At 44.5% G+C, this 20380-nt stretch overlaps 1 protein-coding gene across 2 annotated transcripts in view; it reads left to right on the top strand.

Annotated features, from left to right (window-relative positions):
• Positions 1 to 20380, top strand: part of OLFM3 (olfactomedin 3) — a 323003-nt gene that overhangs the window by 166746 nt on the left and 135877 nt on the right. The window contains exon 1 of one of the 2 annotated variants that reach the window (XM_075322196.1): positions 13904 to 14057. The exons of the other annotated variant lie outside the window; for it this stretch is intronic. Within the exon in view, the coding sequence (XP_075178311.1) occupies positions 13929 to 14057 (129 nt within the window). The 5' untranslated portion in view covers positions 13904 to 13928. Of the gene's footprint in view, positions 1 to 13903; positions 14058 to 20380 lie in introns of those variants that run through there. 2 annotated transcript variants of the gene reach the window in all.

Below are 20380 nucleotides of genomic sequence, written 5' to 3'. Positions count from 1 at the left end.
GTATGCAAAATTGAAAGGTGTAAAGCAGGCTTTACTGGTGAAAGTTGTGCTATTTGCTTGGTGCGGGTCTAGAATTTACCCCTGTTGTTTTGTTGCTTCTTTCCTGCTCTTGTTTTTCATCCTCAGCCTCTTCTTGTCTTTACCATTATGTCAGTGTGCTGTGCAACAGAGTTTTGCTTTTCCCTTGTTCTTTTTCTGTGGGTTTCATCACACTCCTTATCCCTCCCTCCCTGGGGGGGAGAAGGAGGAATCAGATCAGAATCGGTCAGGAGCTGGGCCAGGAAGGAGACTCATAGCTCTCCACCATTAGGAGTGTCTCCGAGGTCAGGGACAGCATAGGGCCCCCTGGCTTGAGAGACAGCCTAGGAGCCCTGGTCCCCCGCTATTCCATTGGCATCATGACACTAATTGAAATAATAGGCCATTTTATGATGAAACATTCCTTTTAAAGAAACGTTACCAGATTTCCAAGGCTGGTTTGCACATATCTTGACACCCTCCCCCCTTTGGTTGTAATCAGTGAATAGAACAGCCATTAACCTGGGCTAGCACATTATATATGGCGGATCAGTGGTTAGCACTGGTTGGTGGTTGGCACCCAAGTTTTTTGTCCCGTTGCAGAAACTCAGGGAACTCAACTTAGGAGGAACCATTTGATTCAGTGAAATAAATTATTCTATATCTGAATTGTCATATACCTTGTGTTCACAGAAGCAACAATTCAGCTTCTCTAGGAAACTTTGTTCACACAAGTCCATGAAAGTAGATTATATTCCAAAATGTTGCCCCCTGTAGTTGGGGAAGCACAACATCTAAGGTGACCACCCTCTGCCTTCAATATAGTCAGAAATACTATGCAACATATGCTAAATTAGGTTATAAATGTAAATTAGGACCTGGAAACTATAGGTGTAAAGGCATATATCAATTTCAGGCTTCAGTACTGGTAGTATAATGAGATCCTCAGTGAATCACTTACTAATGGTTTTCCTTGAACTAATGATACTTTTTGTAATAATGATTTTAGATAGATTTATGCTTTTGAGCCTTTTAGTCTTTGTCCGGGCATATCCTGGAGAGAAGGAAATGTTATATTTTTTATATTAGTAGATTTTTAACTGTTTAATGAGAGTCTGTCACACTGACTGACTGTTGAAACGCATACAGAACTCTTTAGGAGGTATAGCGCTAAGAAAGAAATCTTTAGAGCCCAATTCATTATTGCATTTGCACCTTTTTTCATCGAGTTTTTGGTGTTTTGCACTTTTTTGTTGGCATTATTATCTATTTTTCTTAGTTTGCCACAGTGGGCAAGGTTCCGGGTTTCCAGATGTATTCCCTTAATTCATAATTTCTGACTTTTTAATGCGTCACAAAATATGTCGCAAATGTACTCCAGTCTCCACCCGGAGTGATCAGTAATTGTTGGGAAATTTTGTACATATTTTGAAAAAGCTGTAATTTTTGCTCTAAAAGTTGCAAAAATGGTGAAAGACAGAAAAAAAATGTTTTACTTTGTGCACCATTTTGATGAATAAATGTCTGCAAATGCTACAAGATAAAAAAAAAAAAGGATTGAAAAAAATGCAAATTGTCAATTGGGCTCTTAAACATCTATTGAACAAATCAACTTCACTAATATTCTGGCTTAAGGTGGCTTTACACGCTACGAGATCACTAAAGCGATCTCGTTGGGGTCACGGAATTCGTGACGTACATCCGGCCGCTTTAGCGATGTCGTTGCGTGTGACACCTATGAGCGATTTTGAATCGTCGCAAAAACGTTCAAAATCGCTCATCGGTGACATGCCCCCCTCTTCCCAATTATCGTTGCTGCTGCAGTAACAATGTTGTTTGTCGTTCCTGCTGCAGCACACATCGCTATGTGTGACTCCGCTGGAACGACAAACATCTCCTTACCTGCGTCCACCGGAAAAGGAGGAAGGAAGGAGGTGGGCGGCATGTTCAGGCCGCTCATCTCCGCCCCTCCTTTTCTATTGGGCGGCGATTCAGTGACACTGCTGTGACGTCGCTGTGACGCTGAACGAACTGCCCCCTCAGAAAGGAGGCGGTTCGCCGGTCACAGCGACGTCGCTACACAGGTATGTGCGTGTGATGCTGCCGTAGCGATAATGTTCTTTACGGCAGCGATCACCATATATCGTGCCACCGACAGGGGTGGGTGCTATCATGCTCAACATCGCTAGCATCGGCTAGCGATGTCGCAGCGTGTAAAGCCTGCTTTTTATTGCCTTGAGAAGTCACAAAACATTGATGCAAATCACAGTTGTGCCAAAATTTTGCAAGTTTTGGTGTTTTCTGTTTTTCCCAGCTCCGTCAAAATGGGCATAGCTAGAGAAGGACAGGGCGGAGGCATTATGCCACAGTTCATCTAATTCATGACAAGCTGTGGCATACCCTACTCCATAAATCTGACTCCAGTCCACATCACCTGTCAGATGCTCCACATTCATGTAGAGGTGAGAAAATCTACAGTGTTGATGCTGTCAATCAAGAAAAAAGGGGCAGAAATAGATGAAAGCAAATAGATAGGGAGGCACACAGAAGTCTTTGGCAACACCAAGCACCTTAGTAGCATATTTGAGTAAATGGATTTGGAAATTAAAGTTACCATTTTATTAGGGCTTTGTCTCCTCAATCTGCAGTGCTTGGTTTGACTAGTCATTGTATGTGTTATGCTGTGTTCAGCTCTACACTCGCAGCACAGTGCCACGCCGACATCAGACTCTGTTCACATTATAGAGTCTGAGAGGCAACCTGATGTCTCTTAGTTGCTCAGTCAGAGCCTGACTTTGGCTGATTCATTTCCATTTTCTCTCCAGTCCTGCAGGCAGGGCCGTATTTACCATTAGGCACACGTGGTCCGGTGCCTGGGGTGGCGGGTTGCGGGTGGGGCGGCGCCAAGGGCGAGAGTAAAAAAAATAAAAAAAAAATTAAAAAATAACCGGAGTCTTTCCGGGGGAAGGGGGGGGGCAGTTAGTTGGTCCCGTTATTAATTTGAATTAGCGTCTTAAACGCTAATACAAATCATCCTCCATACCTGCTCTGCTCCAAGCGGCACTTCCGGGGTTAGGAGCTGCAATCAGCTCCCTGGCCTGGCGCGCTCACTGGTGACGTCACGGGCAGCGCGATGAGTCACTGCTGCCGGCGTCTCTGCATACTGAGTGCCGCTGAGGATCTGAGGCGAGAAGTCACCGGAGCTGGGAGGTAGGCGCTGTAGGGCCGAAGATAGCGGCGGCAGCCTGCGGGGTGTAATCTGCATGGGACAGGGGCAGCTATAGGGGGCGCTCTATGGGAAAAAGAGGTGCATGGGGTGTAATCTGTGTGAGACAGGGGCAGCAGCCATAGGGGGCGCTCTATATAGGAAAGGGGGGCATGGAGGGGGATCTCTATGGGGCAGGGGCAGCAGCCATAGGGGGCGCTCTATATAGGAAAGGGGGGCATGGAGGGGGATCTCTATGGGGCAGGCGGCAGCAGCCATAGGGGGCGCTCTATATAAGAAAGGGGGTGCATGGAGGAGGATCTCTATGGGGCAGGGGGCAGCAGCCATAGGGGGCGCTCTATATAGGAAAGGGGGTGCATGGAGGGGGATCTCTATGGGGCAGGGGGCAGCAGCCATAGGGGGCGCGCTGTATAGGAAAAGGGGGGCATGGAGGGGGATCTCTATGGGGCAAGGGGCAGCAGCCATAGGGGGCGCGCTGTATAGGAAAAGGGGGGCATGGAGGGGGATCTCTATGGGGCAAGGGGCAGCAGCCATAGGGGGCGCTCTATATAGGAAAGGGGGGCATGGAGGGGGATCTCTATGGGGCAAGGGGCAGCAGCCATAGGGGGCGCTCTATATAGGAAAGGGGGTGCATGGAGGGGGATCTCTATGGGGCAGGGGGCAGCAGCCATAGGGGGCGCGCTGTATAGGAAAAGGGGGGCATGGAGGGGGATCTCTATGGGGCAAGGGGCAGCAGCCATAGGGGGCGCTCTATATAGGAAAGAGGGTGTATGAAGGGGGATCTCTATGGGGCAGGGGCAGCAGCCATAGGGGGCGCTCTATATAGGAAAGGGGGTGCATGGAGGGGGATCTCTATGGGGCAGGGGGCAGCAGCCATAGGGGGCGCTCTATATAGGAAAGGGGGTGCATGGAGGGGGATCTCTATGGGGCAGGGGGCAGCAGCCATAGGGGGCGCGCTGTATAGGAAAAGGGGGGCATGGAGGGGGATCTCTATGGGGCAAGGGGCAGCAGCCATAGGGGGCGCTCTATATAGGAAAGAGGGTGTATGAAGGGGGATCTCTATGGGGCAGGGGCAGCAGCCATAGGGGGCGCTCTATATAGGAAAGGGGGTGCATGGAGGGGGATCTCTATGGGGCAGGGGGCAGCAGCCATAGGGGGCGCTCTATATAGGAAAGGGGGTGCATGGAGGGGGATCTCTATGGGACAGGGGGCAGCAGCCATAGGGGGCGCTCTATATAGGAAAGAGGGTGTATGGAGAGGGATCTCTATGGGGCAGGGGCAGCAGCCATAGGGGGCGCTCTATATAGGAAAGGGGGTGCATGGAGGGGTATCTCTATGGGGCAGGGGCAGCAGCCATAGGGGGCGCTCTATATAGGAAAGGGGGTGCATGGAGGGGGATCTCTATGGGACAGGGGGCAGCAGCCATAGGGGGCGCTCTATATAGGAAAGGGGGTGCATAGAGGGGGATCTCTATGGAACAGGGGCAGCAGCCATAGGGGGCGGGCTGTATGGGAAAGGGGGTGCATGGAGGGGGATCTCTATGGGGCAAGGGGCAGCAGCCATAGGGGGCGCTCTATATAGGAAAGGGGGTGCATGGAGGGGGATCTCTATGGGGCAGGGGCAGCAGCCATAGGGGGCGCTCTATATAGGAAAGGGGGGGCATGGAGGGGGATCTCTATGGGGCAAGGGGCAGCAGCCATAGGGGGCGCTCTATATAGGAAAGGGGGTGCATGGAGGGGGATCTCTATGGGGCAGGGGCAGCAGCCATAGGGGGAGCGCTGTATAGGAAAAGGGGGGCAAGGAGGGGGATCTCTATGGGGCAAGGGGCAGCAGCCATAGGGGGCGCTCTATATAGGAAAGGGGGTGCATGGAGGGGGATCTCTATGGGGCAGGGGGCAGCAGCCATAGGGGGCGCACTGTATAGGAAAGGGGGTGCATGGAGGGGGATCTCTATGGGGCAGGGGCAGCAGCCATAGGGGGTGCTCTATATAGGAAAGGGGGTGCATGGAGGGGGATCTCTATGGGACAGGGGCAGCAGCCATAGGGGGCGGGCTGTATAGGAAAGGGGGTGCATGGAGGAAGATCTCTATGAGGCAGGGGACAGCAGCCATAGGGGGGCGCGCTGTATTGGAAAGGGGGTGCATGGAGGGGGATCTCTATGGGGCAGGGGGCAGCAGCCATAGGAGGCACGCTGTATAGGAAAGGGGGTGCATGGAGGGGGATCTCTATGGGGCAGAGGCTGCAGCCATAGGGGGCGCACTGTATAGGAAAGGGGGTGGATGGAGGGGGATCTCTATGGGGCAGGGGGCAGTAGCAGAGGGAGCGCTCTGTATGATAAAGGGGGTGCATGTAGTTGGCTCTCTGTGGGCTCAAAGCATGGGGTGTGATCTGTATGGGGCAGGGGGCAGCCTGTGGGGTGGAATCACTGTGGAAAAGGGGGCAGCATGGGGTGGGCTCAGTATGAAAAAGGGGGCAACGTGGGGTGGGCTCAGTATGGAAAAGGGGGCAGCGTGGGGTGGGCTCAGTATGGAGAAAGGGCAACATGGCTCAGTATGTAGTGTAATGTGTGGTAGACAGTTCGAATAGGGGGCAGCATGTGGTGCAGACAGTTTGGCGATCATAGTTCATAAGTGAGGAGGGTGTAGTGGGTGTAACTCATGAGGGGAGACGGTGTGGTATATAAAGGGGGCAGTGTGGAAGCCATGTACCATAATATAGACAGTTTGGGGGTCATTTTTTTGTGCAGGGATTAAAGTGAGGGACAGTTATTTATTTTGGGGGCTTATTTAGGGAACAGCATGGTTGATTATTTTTATAATGACATGTTATTTTTAAGGGCAGTGTGTCGTGATGTGCTGCAGAGGAGCAGAGAAGATGGAGGTCTGCAGAGACGAGCTGTGGATGTGAAGTCATCATGGCACCAGGACCTGTGAGGTACCGAGGTTTGAGGCTGGATAAATGCAGGTGATGGCTAAACACATTGGCTAAATGCAGGTTTTAAGTGATCGCTGATCTATATGCAGCAGATGGTCAATGGTTTAACAGCTTCTGAGCCTGTGACCGCACTTTCATGTGCATAATACGATCTTTACCATGATCGTCCTGTGCACATAGAATAGCATTGCTCTTGGCAGCATGTGTTCACAGGACAATGTGCGGCCAAGAAAGATATTTAAAGGCGTCTGTCACCCCCGAAATGCCAATTAAACTGTACAAAGATTTTTTAGGGAACACAGCCCATATAAAAATCATACCAGGTAGAAACAGTGTAACCTAACAATAAAAACATCTTCTATTTTATTTATTTATTTATTTTGCAGTGAGGGGGCATTGTGCACTTTTGGAGTGGCCTATGCCATAAACAAAATTGAATCTTTCATCAAATGTTAAGTTGAGCTGTATACACCTGGTGTGATTTCTGTATGGGCTGTGTACACCTTGCGTGATTTCTGTATGAGCTGTATACACCTGGTATGATTTCTCTATGAGCTGTATACACCTGGTGTGATTTCTGTATGGGCTGTATACACCTGGTATGATTTCTGTATGGGCTGTATACACCTGGTATGATTTCTGTACGGGCTGTGTACACCTGGTATTATTTCTGTATGGGCTGTATACACTTGGTATGATTTCTGTGTGAGCTGTATACACCTGGTATGATATTTGTATGGGCTGCATACACCTGGTATGATTTCTGTATGGGCTGTATACACCTGGTGTGATTTCCGTATAGGCTGTGTACACCTGGTGTGATTTCTGTATGAGCTATATACACATGGTATGATTTCTGTATGAGCTGTACAGACCTGGTGTCATCTCTGTATGGGCTGTATACACCCGGTATGATTTCTGTATGGGCTGTATACACCCGGTATGATTTCTGTATAGGCTGTATACATCTGGTATGATTTCTGTATTCAGCTGTATACACCTGGTGTTATTTCTGTATGGGCTGTATACACCTGGTATGATTTCTGTGTGAGCTGTATACACCTGATGTGATTTCTGTATGGGCTGTATATACCTGGTATGATTTCTGTATGGGCTGTATACACCTGGTATGATTTCTGTATGGGCTGTATACATCTGGTATTATTTTTCTATGGGCGACGTTCCCTATTATGAATATTTGTGCAGGGTGATCGGCATTTTGTGGGTGACAGATATTTTGCTCCTGCATCAGGTGATTGACAGTTTGTTGAGGTAAATCGATAATCCGCAGCAGTGTAAACACACCTTAAAGAGCGACTTAATGTTTCAGAAATTATTTTATATGTTTTAGGCTACTTTCACACTTCAGTTTTCTGCATTCAGGCACAATCCTTTCTTTTCCTGATCCAACGGATCCGGCAAAAAATGTAAAAACTTGCCGGACAAAAAAACGTTACAAGATACGTTGCCTCCGGACGCCGCTTTAATTAATTTTGCCGCATCCGGAAACAAATGGATGCAATGCAAAGCCATCAGGCACAATCCGGTAACAATGCAAATCTATGGGGATAAAACGGATGCGATACCGGATCCGTTTTACCAGTTTTTTTCCGGATTGTGCCTGATGGAAAAAACCTGATGTGTGAAAGTAGCCTTAGGGTAATTAATTTTGAACAGATCTGAGGGGAACCCAGTCCCGAGTCCCCCAGAATTGCTCCAAAGACCTATTAGGAAAGTGCAGGAGACCAGACAGAGCAGCGTGGATTCAGTAGAAAATCAGAGTCCTGTCCCTGAGCCGTGCACTTCACCTATGGGGGTCTCAGGACACATTACTTCACCAGTCTAAGATTTAATGGACCTTTTTGATGACCCTTCTTTTGAGAATCCTAGAGCATGGTGCATGCTGAGATACTCGAAAGAAGCGTTATCATGGGGCAGAGGCTGCAGTCACTGCCACAGCCTCTGCCCTCCCTGAAATGAAGCGTCATCAAAGGACAGGATAGGAAATTATTAATGCAAGTATATTTAAAAAAAAATTATATTTTTTCACTAAATAGATAGGGATTTAGAATGAAAATTACTTTGCCTTCGGACCAAACCTTTAAGTTACTCTTTAAATGTTTACTAGTGTAGCTACTAGCAAGTAATCAGTACTGTGGTACATAGTTTGATGATGATTGAAATTGTTACCAACTTTCTCCTTACCATTATTAAGGTATACAAGTTTATATGATAGGGGCTAACCTGACATTGAAAGTGATCGCTGTATAACGGTGATGTGTCATGTATTGTTCTCAGGCTGTATTTCTGTACTGACAATTGTTCTGGTGATGCAGTCATGTACTGACAGTTGTTCTGGGGCTGTATTTCTGTACTGATGATTGTTCTGGTGATGTAGGCATGTACTGACTGTGGTTCTGGTGATGTATTCATGTACTGATGGTTGTTCTTGTGAAGTAGTTATGTACGAATGTAGGAGCGCAGCATGTAGCATTTTTTGAGCGTCGGAATCCTTTTTTTTTTTCTACTGCGCATGCTCAGCTCTTGTGTTTAATAATTGAAATCAATGTTTCTTTCTCTTTCTCGGTGGCCGAACGATCAGCTGATTGCCTGGCGGCTGGATTTTGAGATCGATCAGCTGGCTTTTGAGAACGATCATCTGATCGCTCGGCTACTGTGAACAATCAGGTGATCGCCCAGCGGCCGGCCACTGGGTGATCAGCTGATCATTCACAATAGCCAGCCGCTGGTAAAACAGTAAAATAAAACAAAAAAAACGGATTGTTGTTTTGCAGCATCAGTCACATCAGTTGTGCCACTATCTGCAACGCATCTGTTGCATAAGTCACACAACTGATTGTGACGGATGCAAAACAACGCAAGTGTGAAAGCAGCCTTACCAGTAAGGGGCATTACAACTTAAAGTGCCTAGGGCAGCATGAATGCCAAATACGGCCCTGCCTGCAGGAGTTAATTCCTGTGGGTTGGTGTGCAGCTCCTTTGAGCTCAGATTGCTGATTACCACTCACAGTTGTCTCTTTCCTATTTAAGCATGGGAGTCTATTTCTCAGAGCAAATAATAACTTCAGCATAGCTCCAGCGACTCCAGTCTTTGTGGTGATCCAGTTCTTGATGACCTGTAGTTTGCTATTTTGAGTGGTATGGAAGTTCCCCTGTTGTGCGTTTACTTCCTTCTTACTTTATTCCCTCTTTACATGTCTAGTCTCTCCTTTGTATTTGAGTGTGTGTATATCTGTTTTGGTTCTCCCTTGTCTGTATTGTTTTCGTGGGGGTTTTGTTACTGTGTATTCTGGCCCACCCCAAGAGTAGGGGAGAGGGGGAGTAAGATCAGTGCTTGGACAGAAGTCTGGGTCACATTGGGGCTCAGACCTCTCTACCATCAAGTGTACCTCTGAGATAAGGGACAGCACAGGATCTCTAGTCTGAGGGTCAGTCTAGGAGACCCTGTGCAAACTTTTCATACCTCTTGATATTCTGGTGACAGAATCTCTTTAATAATAAGAGATGGTTCTGATCAGCTTAAACTAGAAAAAAAGTGATTTTGAGCTAGCTGTAATCGTACCATTTAGGTGGCATTTTTGCAGTATTTTTTTGTCCATAGAAAGTGAAATGTAAAAATGCCTACTATTACAGCACTTTGTGTTTCTACATTTTTGTTCCTTTCTTACTGTCATTGAAGTTTTAAGCACATCATGATTGAAATTCCATTTTTCAGAAATTTTTCTCTAAGTTTCTCAAAAGAACTTGAAACACTATGAAATATGCATTTTTCGGTGAATAAAGTATATTCTGTGGGTAATTTAAAGTTAACTTTTTACTTTACTCAAGCGGTCCAGAAAGATTTTGCTGCAAAAAGTCATTATTTTTCAACTTTTTGCAGTGTTTTGGTGTAATTAAAACTTGTAACAACTTGTTCACATCAAATTTACGATTGCAGTTTTTAAAAAAAGTTGCAAAAAAGTCAAAATTCTTTTTTTTAGAAAGGAAATAGAAGAAAAATAAGAGAAACACGTCTCTACAGAAGTGTTATATTTATGTATATGTGACATTTTTTTCAAACCTTGTGACAGATGACAACTGCAAAAAAATTTTTCATGACGAATTCATCCGTTAGTTTCCCAATTCCTCACTATATAGAATGGTGGGAAGTTATCAGAAGATCCTTTTTTTAATTAGTCGTTCTATTGTTTCATTTATCAAAATTTTGGAAGAAGGTTGATCAAAACTAGTGCATGTTTAGATATAACACTTCTGCCTAAACTTGGCCTACTTTTTACACACCATTCTACTGGGTTGATAATTGCAACTTTTTTGTGACTTTTTAGTATTCACAACTGATAAATTTCATGTAAACCTTTTAACCACGCCCTTGCATTTTTCTGAAAAGTAGCGATTTTGGTATAAGGCCATGTGCGCACGTTGCGTTCAGTAACTTGCAGAAATTAACGCATCCTCTGATAGAATTTCTCATTGTCAAATTTGGTTTTGACCACATAAACGCAGGAAGTTTGCAAGCGTTTTTATAGCGTTTTTGATACGTTTTGACCGCGTTTTCCATGCATTTTCAGTGCTTAAATTGAGATGCATTTTCAACACAAATACACAACTAAATAAAGTTTGAACATTCAAACAGTAGGAAAAAAATGAAAAAAAAAATAAAAAAAATTAATAATCTTTAAATCATACACTATATTGATAATTTACCGAAAATTATTAAAGCAATTTAATAATTATGTTCAAAATAAAGTAAAAGTATTGTTTGACTCATTTTTTTAAAGTCGGAATGAATGTAAGGGCAATTGGAAACCTCTTGACCTCACTATAATGCCAAAAATGCATGCTTTGATTTTGTCAAAAAAGCATGCGTTTAGCATCAATAAAGCATGAAAAACACTAGAATTTTCTTTTAGGATGCGTTTTGATAATTCTCATTGACTTCAATGTTAGCAAAATACTGGCAAAATGGCAAAAACAACTGCGTTTTTAAATGCATCGTGCGCACAAGAAAGCCCTATTTCCCATAGACTTTGTTTGGGAATCAAAACGCTTGCAATTTTGCATTAAAACACTGCAGCTCAAAACGCTGCGGAAACGCATGGAAAAATGCAACGTGCACACATGGCCTTAAAGTTGTAATTTTGAAACAAGTATTTTTACTGTGTGTAACAATATTTATGACTTATTGAAGATGGAAAACTGTTAATCGGCAAACACATTAAGACATTTGATGTCCATCTTCTCTTGACTTGCCTTGATACTTTCCCCTCTATCTCTTTGGTTGTAATCAATGAATGGAAACATTCACTAACATGGAATAACATATTGGCATAAAGTTCAGTGGTTAATACTGGTTAGTGATTGGCACCAATGGTTTATGTCCAGGTGCAAAAGCGCCAGAAACCCAACTTAAAGCCTCCTTCACACATCCATGCAAAACAGGAACATTTTACTAGGTTCGTGGTGAAGGTGCGTATGTGTCTATATGTGTCAGTGTGTGTGTGTGTGTGTGTGTGTGTGTGTGTGTGTGCTCCATGTGCTGTCCCTATGCTATCCGGGTGACATTCAGGTAGCACACGGACAGCATGAGCTGGTATACTTAGCTGTCTCCCATGCTGTTGTCTCCCACGCTGCTGTTACTTCCAGGTCTGCACTGAGTGCAGTGAATATGCAATGAGTGTAATGAGCGGTCCAGAAGCCACAGCAGTGCCGGAGACAGGTAAGTATAAAAATTATTTATTTTGTGTGAAACAAGTTTTCTTCGGTATGTGTCACACTGATGTCACATGGATCATCCGTGCTGCTGGAAAAAAACGGACATGTTGCCAAGTGGAGCACATGAACATGCATATGCTCCACACGGACACATGGTCTGTGTGAAAACATGGACGTGTGTGCAAGCCCATTGAATGTAATAGGTCTGCATGTGTTCTTTTCTCCGGTACATGTGAAAATGGATGTCACACATAGCAAAAACACAGATGTGTGAAAGAGGCCTAAGAGGAACCAATTGAAGTGACGAAATAAAGAAAAAGAAGAAGCCCTCCTATAACTTATGGTCACTAACATAATAATTCTGCTTTAATAATTCTGAACTTTATTCAGATAAAACTTTTAGAGGTCAAATGCATGTTGGCACTAGCACATGGTACTTATTACTCTGCACTCACTCTTGAGTACTATAAGTATCTATAGATCTATTTTTATGTGTTTGTACAGTTGTCTAGGCAGGTACAATGTTATCATTTATTTCTTATATGTTGACTATAAATATATTCAGGCGGGCTCTACCCCTTGCTCGTGGTGCTCGAATCAGAGGATGGACTTCAGATATAATACATTGTCAAAGATTGGTACTCGCTTTCGTCTTTTTTTCAATTTATTTTCTTCAAGTCATCATATACAATATATAGAAATAACATGTCCCTTCTAGCACATTTAATATGCACTGGTAGGTTCCAAAGCCGTAATAGTAAAAGTTAGGAGGGCCTGGTTTACGGACACATACAATAGTGATGATCTAAAGGCCCCGTCACACGCTACGATATATCTAACGATATGTTTGTCCAGGTCACGGAATTCGTGACGCACATCCGGCATCGTTAGAGCTGTCGTATGGTGTGACAGCTCCGAACGACTGTTAACGAGTAAAAATACTCACCTTATCGTTGCTCGTTGACACGTCGTTCATTTTCATAATGTTGTTCCTCCTTCTGCGCGCCGGTTGTTCGTCGTTCCCGAGGCAGCCTGGGAACGACGAGCACAGCTTACCTGTGTCCCGCCGGCAATGAGGAAGGAAGGAGGTGGGCGGGATGTTACGTCCCACTCATCTCCGCCTTTCCTCTTCTATTGGGCGGCCGCTGTGTGACGTCACTGTGACGCCGAACGTCCCTCCCCCTTCAGGAAGAGGATGTTCGCCACCCACAGCGACATCGTTAGAGAGGTAAGTACGTGTGACGGGGGTTAACGACTTTGTACGCAACGGGCAACGAATTGCCCGTGAAGCACAAACTACGGGGGCGGGTGCGATCGCTCATGCGATCGCATGATATATCGTTCCGTGTAACGCCGCCTTAATCCGTAGATCTTTTTCAAATGCATCACTTTTGTATATGATTACTTGAAGAAAATAAATTAAAAAAAACAAGATGAAAGTGAGTGCCGATCTTTGACAATGTATTATATTTTGACTATGGATACAGTTTTCTTTACTTTTCTGTACTTGACACTTTGTGCTTTACCCATGAGAACTTTTCCTCTAGACTGTGACATTACCAGTGACTTTACTTATATTAGTCTACCATCATTTTTTATCATTGATGTTGCTGTGAATTAAATTACTCCTCATTTTGTACTGCTTTGTGTTTTTATGTCGGTGGAGTACTTATTCGCTGATATTAGACTTTGTATTTCATTTTTAGAGAAGCTGCTTTTTATTATAGCTGTCCTGTGATTGATGTATTGCTTTATTGGTGTGAACTGTCATTTTGACAAGTGCAAATCTTAATATTGAATGTGTTTCGTTGTCTAACATTGGGTAACATTGTTCGGAAGTATCTCAGAGTGTGAAGATTTTGACAAATTGCAGAAGGAATATGTTGTGAGCTTCCATGGAGAGTGTAGAATCCCTCTCCTGTTGGACGCTGTTTGTGGCTCTCTGCAGTTACTCCTCCCTCTTCTTTCCATCTCTGGTGCTGATCAGTCACTATGAAAACTCATTAGCTTCCCCAGGATGGACTCTCCGCTTCTAACACTTGGTGCTCTCCTCAGCACTATGGCAATGATCTCTAACTGGATGTCCCAGACCCTCCCCTCCCTGGCTGGGCTTAATACAACACGTATTCCCACCAGCAACTCCCTGGTAAGTGCACGCACAGCATGGCTGTCCTATCCCGCACCTGAAATCTTTTCCCTCTATAATATCCTTGACTGTATAATTATTAACCCTATAACTACTTGAGCTCATCAGCTTCAGATCCTCCTGTCAGTTTTTTAGCAGTAATGTTACATTTCAGATGTTACTTTTCAGTCTGTAATCTTTACAAAAAAAGATGTTTTTCAACTTAAAAGAAATCATCGAAAACACAAGTAGAGATGCTAGAGAGTGAGCGTTGATTAAAATGATAAAACACTATTCCCCGATGTAAGTGGAATTTATATCCTGAAATATCACAGGGACCTTTCATGGTAGCGGTAATCCATCAGGAATATCTTCTTCCGTAAAGCTTTTGTAGTTTACACTATACTGATTTTTTATTTTTTTACCACTCTGTTATACATGTTGTAAGACAGCAATAACATAGCGTACGACATTCCTGGCAGAAATCCGTCGTGTGCTGGGAAAGAGTTAATTCACGCATATGATTGCCAAATTAAAGATGGAGCAGCGGCTCCAATTTCTCATTGTGAGATTTTAAAGTAGCTTCATTAAGTATTTAACGATGGATGTTTCAGCGGCAGATATATTTCAGCTGTTGGGAGTGCAGTAAGAATATTTTCAAATCTCTCTGGAGTAGACTGTGCAATACATGGTATACCGCCATTGTGTGCAACCAGGCGAACTGGAAGAATGTATCACATCATTTGGTCCAGGTAACCCCTTACTGTGACACCATTGCTCAATTTCGACATGATTTCTCCTCCCGGTACATCTTGCCTTTAAACTGCAACTTGCAGAAGAGTAGTTGAAGAGACATTTAACTTTATGTCAGTGAATTAAAACCTGAGGTCTCAGAACAGGGATCCTATTTGTCTTCGCGTTCCCGAGACACCCCGGCTTTGTACCTGCAGGCTTCTTCTGCTCAGACTTAATACTTTGCTGTGCTTGAGGTTCCTAGAGCATTTGGATTAAAATGAATAAGATGGAATTGCATTAAGATTGGAAGCTATAGAGAGTACTTCATAAAGTCTAACCGACCTTGTAGACTCCTTACGAAAATGAATATCTAAGGGTTATTGGCTGGCAATGGAAATCTTGTACTTATGAAGAAAATAAATTGTTACATCAATCTTAATGGCTGAGCTTATAGAAAGTAATTCTTAGAAAAACAGAGTTTTCTTATGAAAATAGCTTTTCTGTTCTAATGAGCATCCCGGGTGTTGTAACTTAGCAACATTTATAGTGTCAAAGGATGTCCTCAGCTGCTCCGATATTCTTGGCAATTTTAGACTAATCCGAATGGCTAAGTGTAAAATAAATCATTACGTCCTTTTGTTTTAGAAGTTTTCCACTAAAAGCAGAGGAAATTCATTTATTATACTGTATTCTGTTACATGCGATTCTTCAGCACAACTTTTTTGTGACCAAAGTCTCAACATAGTTTAGGGAACATTATGTAGAAATGACAGTATTCAGTCCGATCATCATCTACCTTTGTACAGTTGTTTATTAACAATTTTTTTTCTCTTTTGAGACAAATTTAGAAAGTAGAAAACCCCAGTTGGCAGAGGATAACATTTCTCATAGTTTTCTTCATTGTGGCCATGGCCAAGGTAAAACAGAAGAGAAGCTTCAGCTTGGACAAGTTCATGGGGTCCAGCCACAATATGGCCTGAAATGTCCAACAGAGGACAAACCCATGTAATACTAACAATAGAGCTCCTGGGATTATTATTTTGGAGGTTAGTCCCTTGCGTCTGTGATTATTTTTTGGGGTTAACTTCATAAAAATAAACTTATTGAATATATTTGCAGTGAGAACAATAATAAAAGAAGAGTCTTCTGTCATAGCAAAAATGGCATGCAAAAAGGTCCCACCTGGTCTTTCAGTGTTTTTTAAGACCATGTGAAAAGCTGAATTTTGAGATTAGTTCCCTTGTTGCTGGTGCTATGTGGTGTTGTCTGTGAGCCAGTATGGCCTAGAACCCAGGGGGTTTTGCCTCACAGTAGGAGCGCTGTTTGGCACCTCTCCCTGTAGATGCCATGCATTGCGACAATCAATAAGACAAGGACCCACTATAGAGGTCACCATGATGTTACAATGTGCATAATTAAAAAAGTTTTGTTCATTTTTTATAATTTTGCTTATCTGTAGTAGATCAATATAAATATTTGGATGTGTTGTCCATGTCTTTTTTAACAGTTTGGGTTTAAAAGGGAACATGGATTTAGTTTATGTAGCTTAAAAAGGCATTCCAAGTTTAGATACACACAATGTAAAGTCTGGTAGAAGCTGGTCTCACCTCTGAAGAAGATATGCCTCGTCTTGTGCCACTCCAAGGCCACATGCACACATTGAGTATTTGGTGAGTTTTTTACCTTGGTGTTTGTAAGACAAAACCAGGCATTGAACAATCAGAGGAAAAGTATAATAGAAACACGGGCACCACTTCTGGATTTTTCGCCCACTCCTGGTTAAAGCTTCTACCACAACATGTGCATGTGGTCTACATGGAGAAGTGGTCATGTAACTTGAGTTTTACAAATAGTCAACAAGCACGCATTGCATTTTCAGATCTTTCAGAAAAGTGAGTGACGGGACCTATGTATGTGCCACTGCTACTTCAGGCAGGACAAGAGCAGCAGGGCCCTGTTTTTTACTTAGGTCCCAGAGGTAGGACCCACATCTATCAGACAATTATGGCGTAACTTGTGGATGTGCTATAAATGCCTGTGATGCAAATACTTTAAAGGGGATCTGTCACCAGATTTGGTGAGTATAAGCTGCGTTCACCACCAGTAAGCTCTTATATACAGCATTCCAAAATACTAAACGTAAAGATGTGAACAGCTCACTAGACTGTTGAATGAGGGTGCGGTGCCCGGAAGCCTGACCGGCAGTCAGGTAGTGAAGGAAAATCCAGCATCTGCATATAAAATTAAAACATGGCTTTATTGAAAATATTAAAAACTAGAAAAAGCCATGACAATATTTCAAGTAGACTAGTTAGTCTGTCTACACGTTTTGAACAGATAACCTGTTCTTAACCATGACAACCTTGATTAAGAACAGGTTAACTGTTCGAAACGTGTAGACAGACAAACTAGTCTACTTGAAATATTGTAATGGTAATGGTAATCTCTAGTCTCCTTCTTCCCAGCCCAGTGTGGATGACGCATCTACATTATCCACACAAGCGGACATTGTGGTCAAGCGCAGGTGCATTTTGATCTGCCCTGAGGCAGATACTGCACTATACAGTTTTCAAAAGAAAAAAGGAACTAGCTCACCCATCTGGAGATTCATTAAGGCCAGGACAGTGCACGGATATTTGTAAGCAGCAGCCCAATGCTGATAAACTTTCAGAAAGGCAAAACATTTTTCCAACATCCAGTTTCAGCAATTATATTAAAAACTCTTCTTTATTTCAAAAGGTTTTAAAAAGTCATCCTTAATCTAAGACCTTAGATTAAGGACGCAGTTTGTGCGAAACACGTACCTATTCCTATATACTGCTAGGATGCGTGTATTTTAATATGGAAGGATGATTTTTTAAAACTTTGTGAAATAAAGAAGAATCTTTAATATAATTGCTGGAACTGGATGCTGTAAAAAAATGTTGCCACAATATACACTTTGTATTTGCTTTCATTGATTGTCCTAGATAGAGATGAGCGAACCCGTGGAAGTTCAGATAAACTTTAGATAAAGTTTGGTTTGAGACCCGGTCTTGACCTGAACCCCAATAGAAGTCACTAATTGGACAGTTTGGGTCTCTGCACACATGCAGCCAGCCATAAACAGATTAATTCCGGGGGAGGGTGGGCTGAGTTTTTCCTTTTTTTTTTTGGTGCACACTACATCTGATCACGCTGTTGTTACCCCCAGTGCAAGCCATTCAACACTACAAGCGTCTCGCACTGAGATGAGCATCAAGAGTATCCAAGCACAGCGATGCTCATGAGAGTGGTTTGCATATATATAGCACCCGAATTCCAAACCTAACCTCTGTTTTTGGTAAAAGTCTGAGTTCAGTACGAACAGCGATCACCGAACGTTCAGGCTCGCTCGTCTCTACTTTTGGATCCTAACTGGAACTCCTTCATGGCAGCACAGACCCAGCACGTTTTTCTCCTGTATCTGCATACCTGTGTACCTTAAGCTGGGTTCACACATAGCGACAGCGACAACGACATCGCTGTTACGTCACCATTTTCTGTGACGTAACAGCGACCTTGTAAGTCGCTGTTATGATCGCTGCTTAGCTGTCCAACACAGCGACGCAGCAGCGATCATAACGTCGCTACATGTGCAGAGAGTAGGGAGCCGCACACACTGCTTAGCGCTGGCTCCTTGCTCTCCCAGCTACAGTACACATCGGGTTAATTAACCCGATGTGTTCTGCAGCTACATGTCACAGTGCAGAGAGCAGGGAGCCGCGCACACTGCTTAGCACTGGCTCCTTGCTCTCCTAGCTACAGTACACATAGGGTTAATTACCCGATGCGTACTGCAGCTACATGTGCACAGAGCAGGAGCCGGCACTAGCAGCAAGAGCGGCGGAGGCTGGTAACGAAGGTAAATATCGGGTAACCAGGGAAAGGTCTTCCCTTGGTTACCCGATGTTTACAGTGGTTACAGCTTTCCGCAGCTGCCAGACGCCGGCTCCTGCTCCCTGCTCGCTTCATTTCGTCGCTCTCTCGCTGTCACACACAGCGATGTTTGCTTCACAGCAGGAGAGCGACGATGAAAAAATGAAGCAGGACATTCAGCAACGAGCAGGGGCCAGCTCGTTGCTGGATGTCACACACAGCGACAGCGACGGGATGTCGCTGCAACGTCACAGAAAATGGTGACGTAGCAGCGTTGTCGTCGTCGCTGTGTGTGACACCACCTTTAGGCTATGTGCGCACTAGGCGTTTTTGCCGCGTTTTTAGCCGCGTTTTTTACCGCGTTTTTGTGCTGAAAACGCAGTGACATTGCTTCCCCAGCAATGTCAATGGGTTTTCAGAAGTGCTGTCCTCACACAGCGTTTTTTTTTAGCTGCGTTTTTGTGGTGACCACAAAAACGCAGCATGTCAATTATTTCTGCGTTTTCCACTGCGTTTTTCACTCATTGAATTCAATGAGATGTTAAAAACGCAATGAATAACGCATATAGCCGCGTTTCTATGACTAAAAACGCAGCTATAAACGCAAGGGGTGGGTACTACAGTGACGTGTACAGGAAGAGGATTCCTTCTGTTGGTAAACACAGAAGCAGGAATCCTCCCGGTACCGTCACCGCTGCGTCCACCTCCCGTCCTGTGCATGTCAGCTCCGTGCGGCGCCATGTCTGGGTGGGAGGTGGAGGCAGCGGCGAAAACCAAAGTGAACAGTAGAAAAAAAAAAATGTCATATACTCACCTGTCCGCAGGGTCCCGGTGCCATGCCCGCTCCCATCTCCTCCCGGTCCCGCCGCTCTGGCTGTGTGCAGTCTCCCCGGGGCAGGACCTTGCTTGCAGGACCTGGCGCTGATCACCTGATGCAGTCACCTGACGCATCAGCTGATCGCGGTGTCGCCGGCTTTTTCGCGCCCGGCCGGCTATCAGCTGATCCTGCCGTCAGGGGACTTCATCAGCTGATTACCGGCGATCGTATAGGATCAGACTCCTGTCCAATCGATCGCTCCAGGAGCTGCCGGTAATCACCACAGCACATAAGTGAGTATGTATTTTTTTTTTTTTTTTTTTCTTTGATGCATCAGCTGATTGTATAATCGGCTTTTATACAATCAGCTGATGTGTGATGTGATTCAGGCACTTGATCCTGACACATCATCTGATCGCTCTGCCTTCCAGCAAACCGATCAGATGATATTGGATCCGGATTGGACGGCGCGGGACCCTGACCCAGGATTACTGCGGAGGGGGGGTTTATTTCAATAAAGATGGAGTCACTAATTGTGTTGTGTTTTATTTCTAATAAAAATATTTTTCTCTGTGTTGTGTTTTTTTTTTATCATTACTAGAAATTCATGGTGGCCATGTCTAATATTGGCGTGACACCATGAATTTCGGGCTTAGGGCCAGCTATACAGCTAGCCCTAACCCCATTATTACCTAGCTAGCCACCTGGCTTCAGGGCAGCTGGAAGAGTTGGATACAGCGCCAGAAGATGGCGCTTCTATGAAAGCGCCATTTTCTGGGGTGGCTGCGGACTGCAATTCGCAGTGGGGGTGCCCAGAAAGCATGGGCACCCTGCACTGTGGATTCCAATCCCCAGCTGCCTAGTTGTACCCGGCTGGACTCAAAAATTAGGCGAA

Source organism: Anomaloglossus baeobatrachus, chromosome 8, assembly GCF_048569485.1.
Source record: "Anomaloglossus baeobatrachus isolate aAnoBae1 chromosome 8, aAnoBae1.hap1, whole genome shotgun sequence".
Taxonomy (NCBI): domain Eukaryota; kingdom Metazoa; phylum Chordata; class Amphibia; order Anura; family Aromobatidae; genus Anomaloglossus; species Anomaloglossus baeobatrachus.
This window is presented reverse-complemented; position numbering and strand designations above follow the sequence as displayed.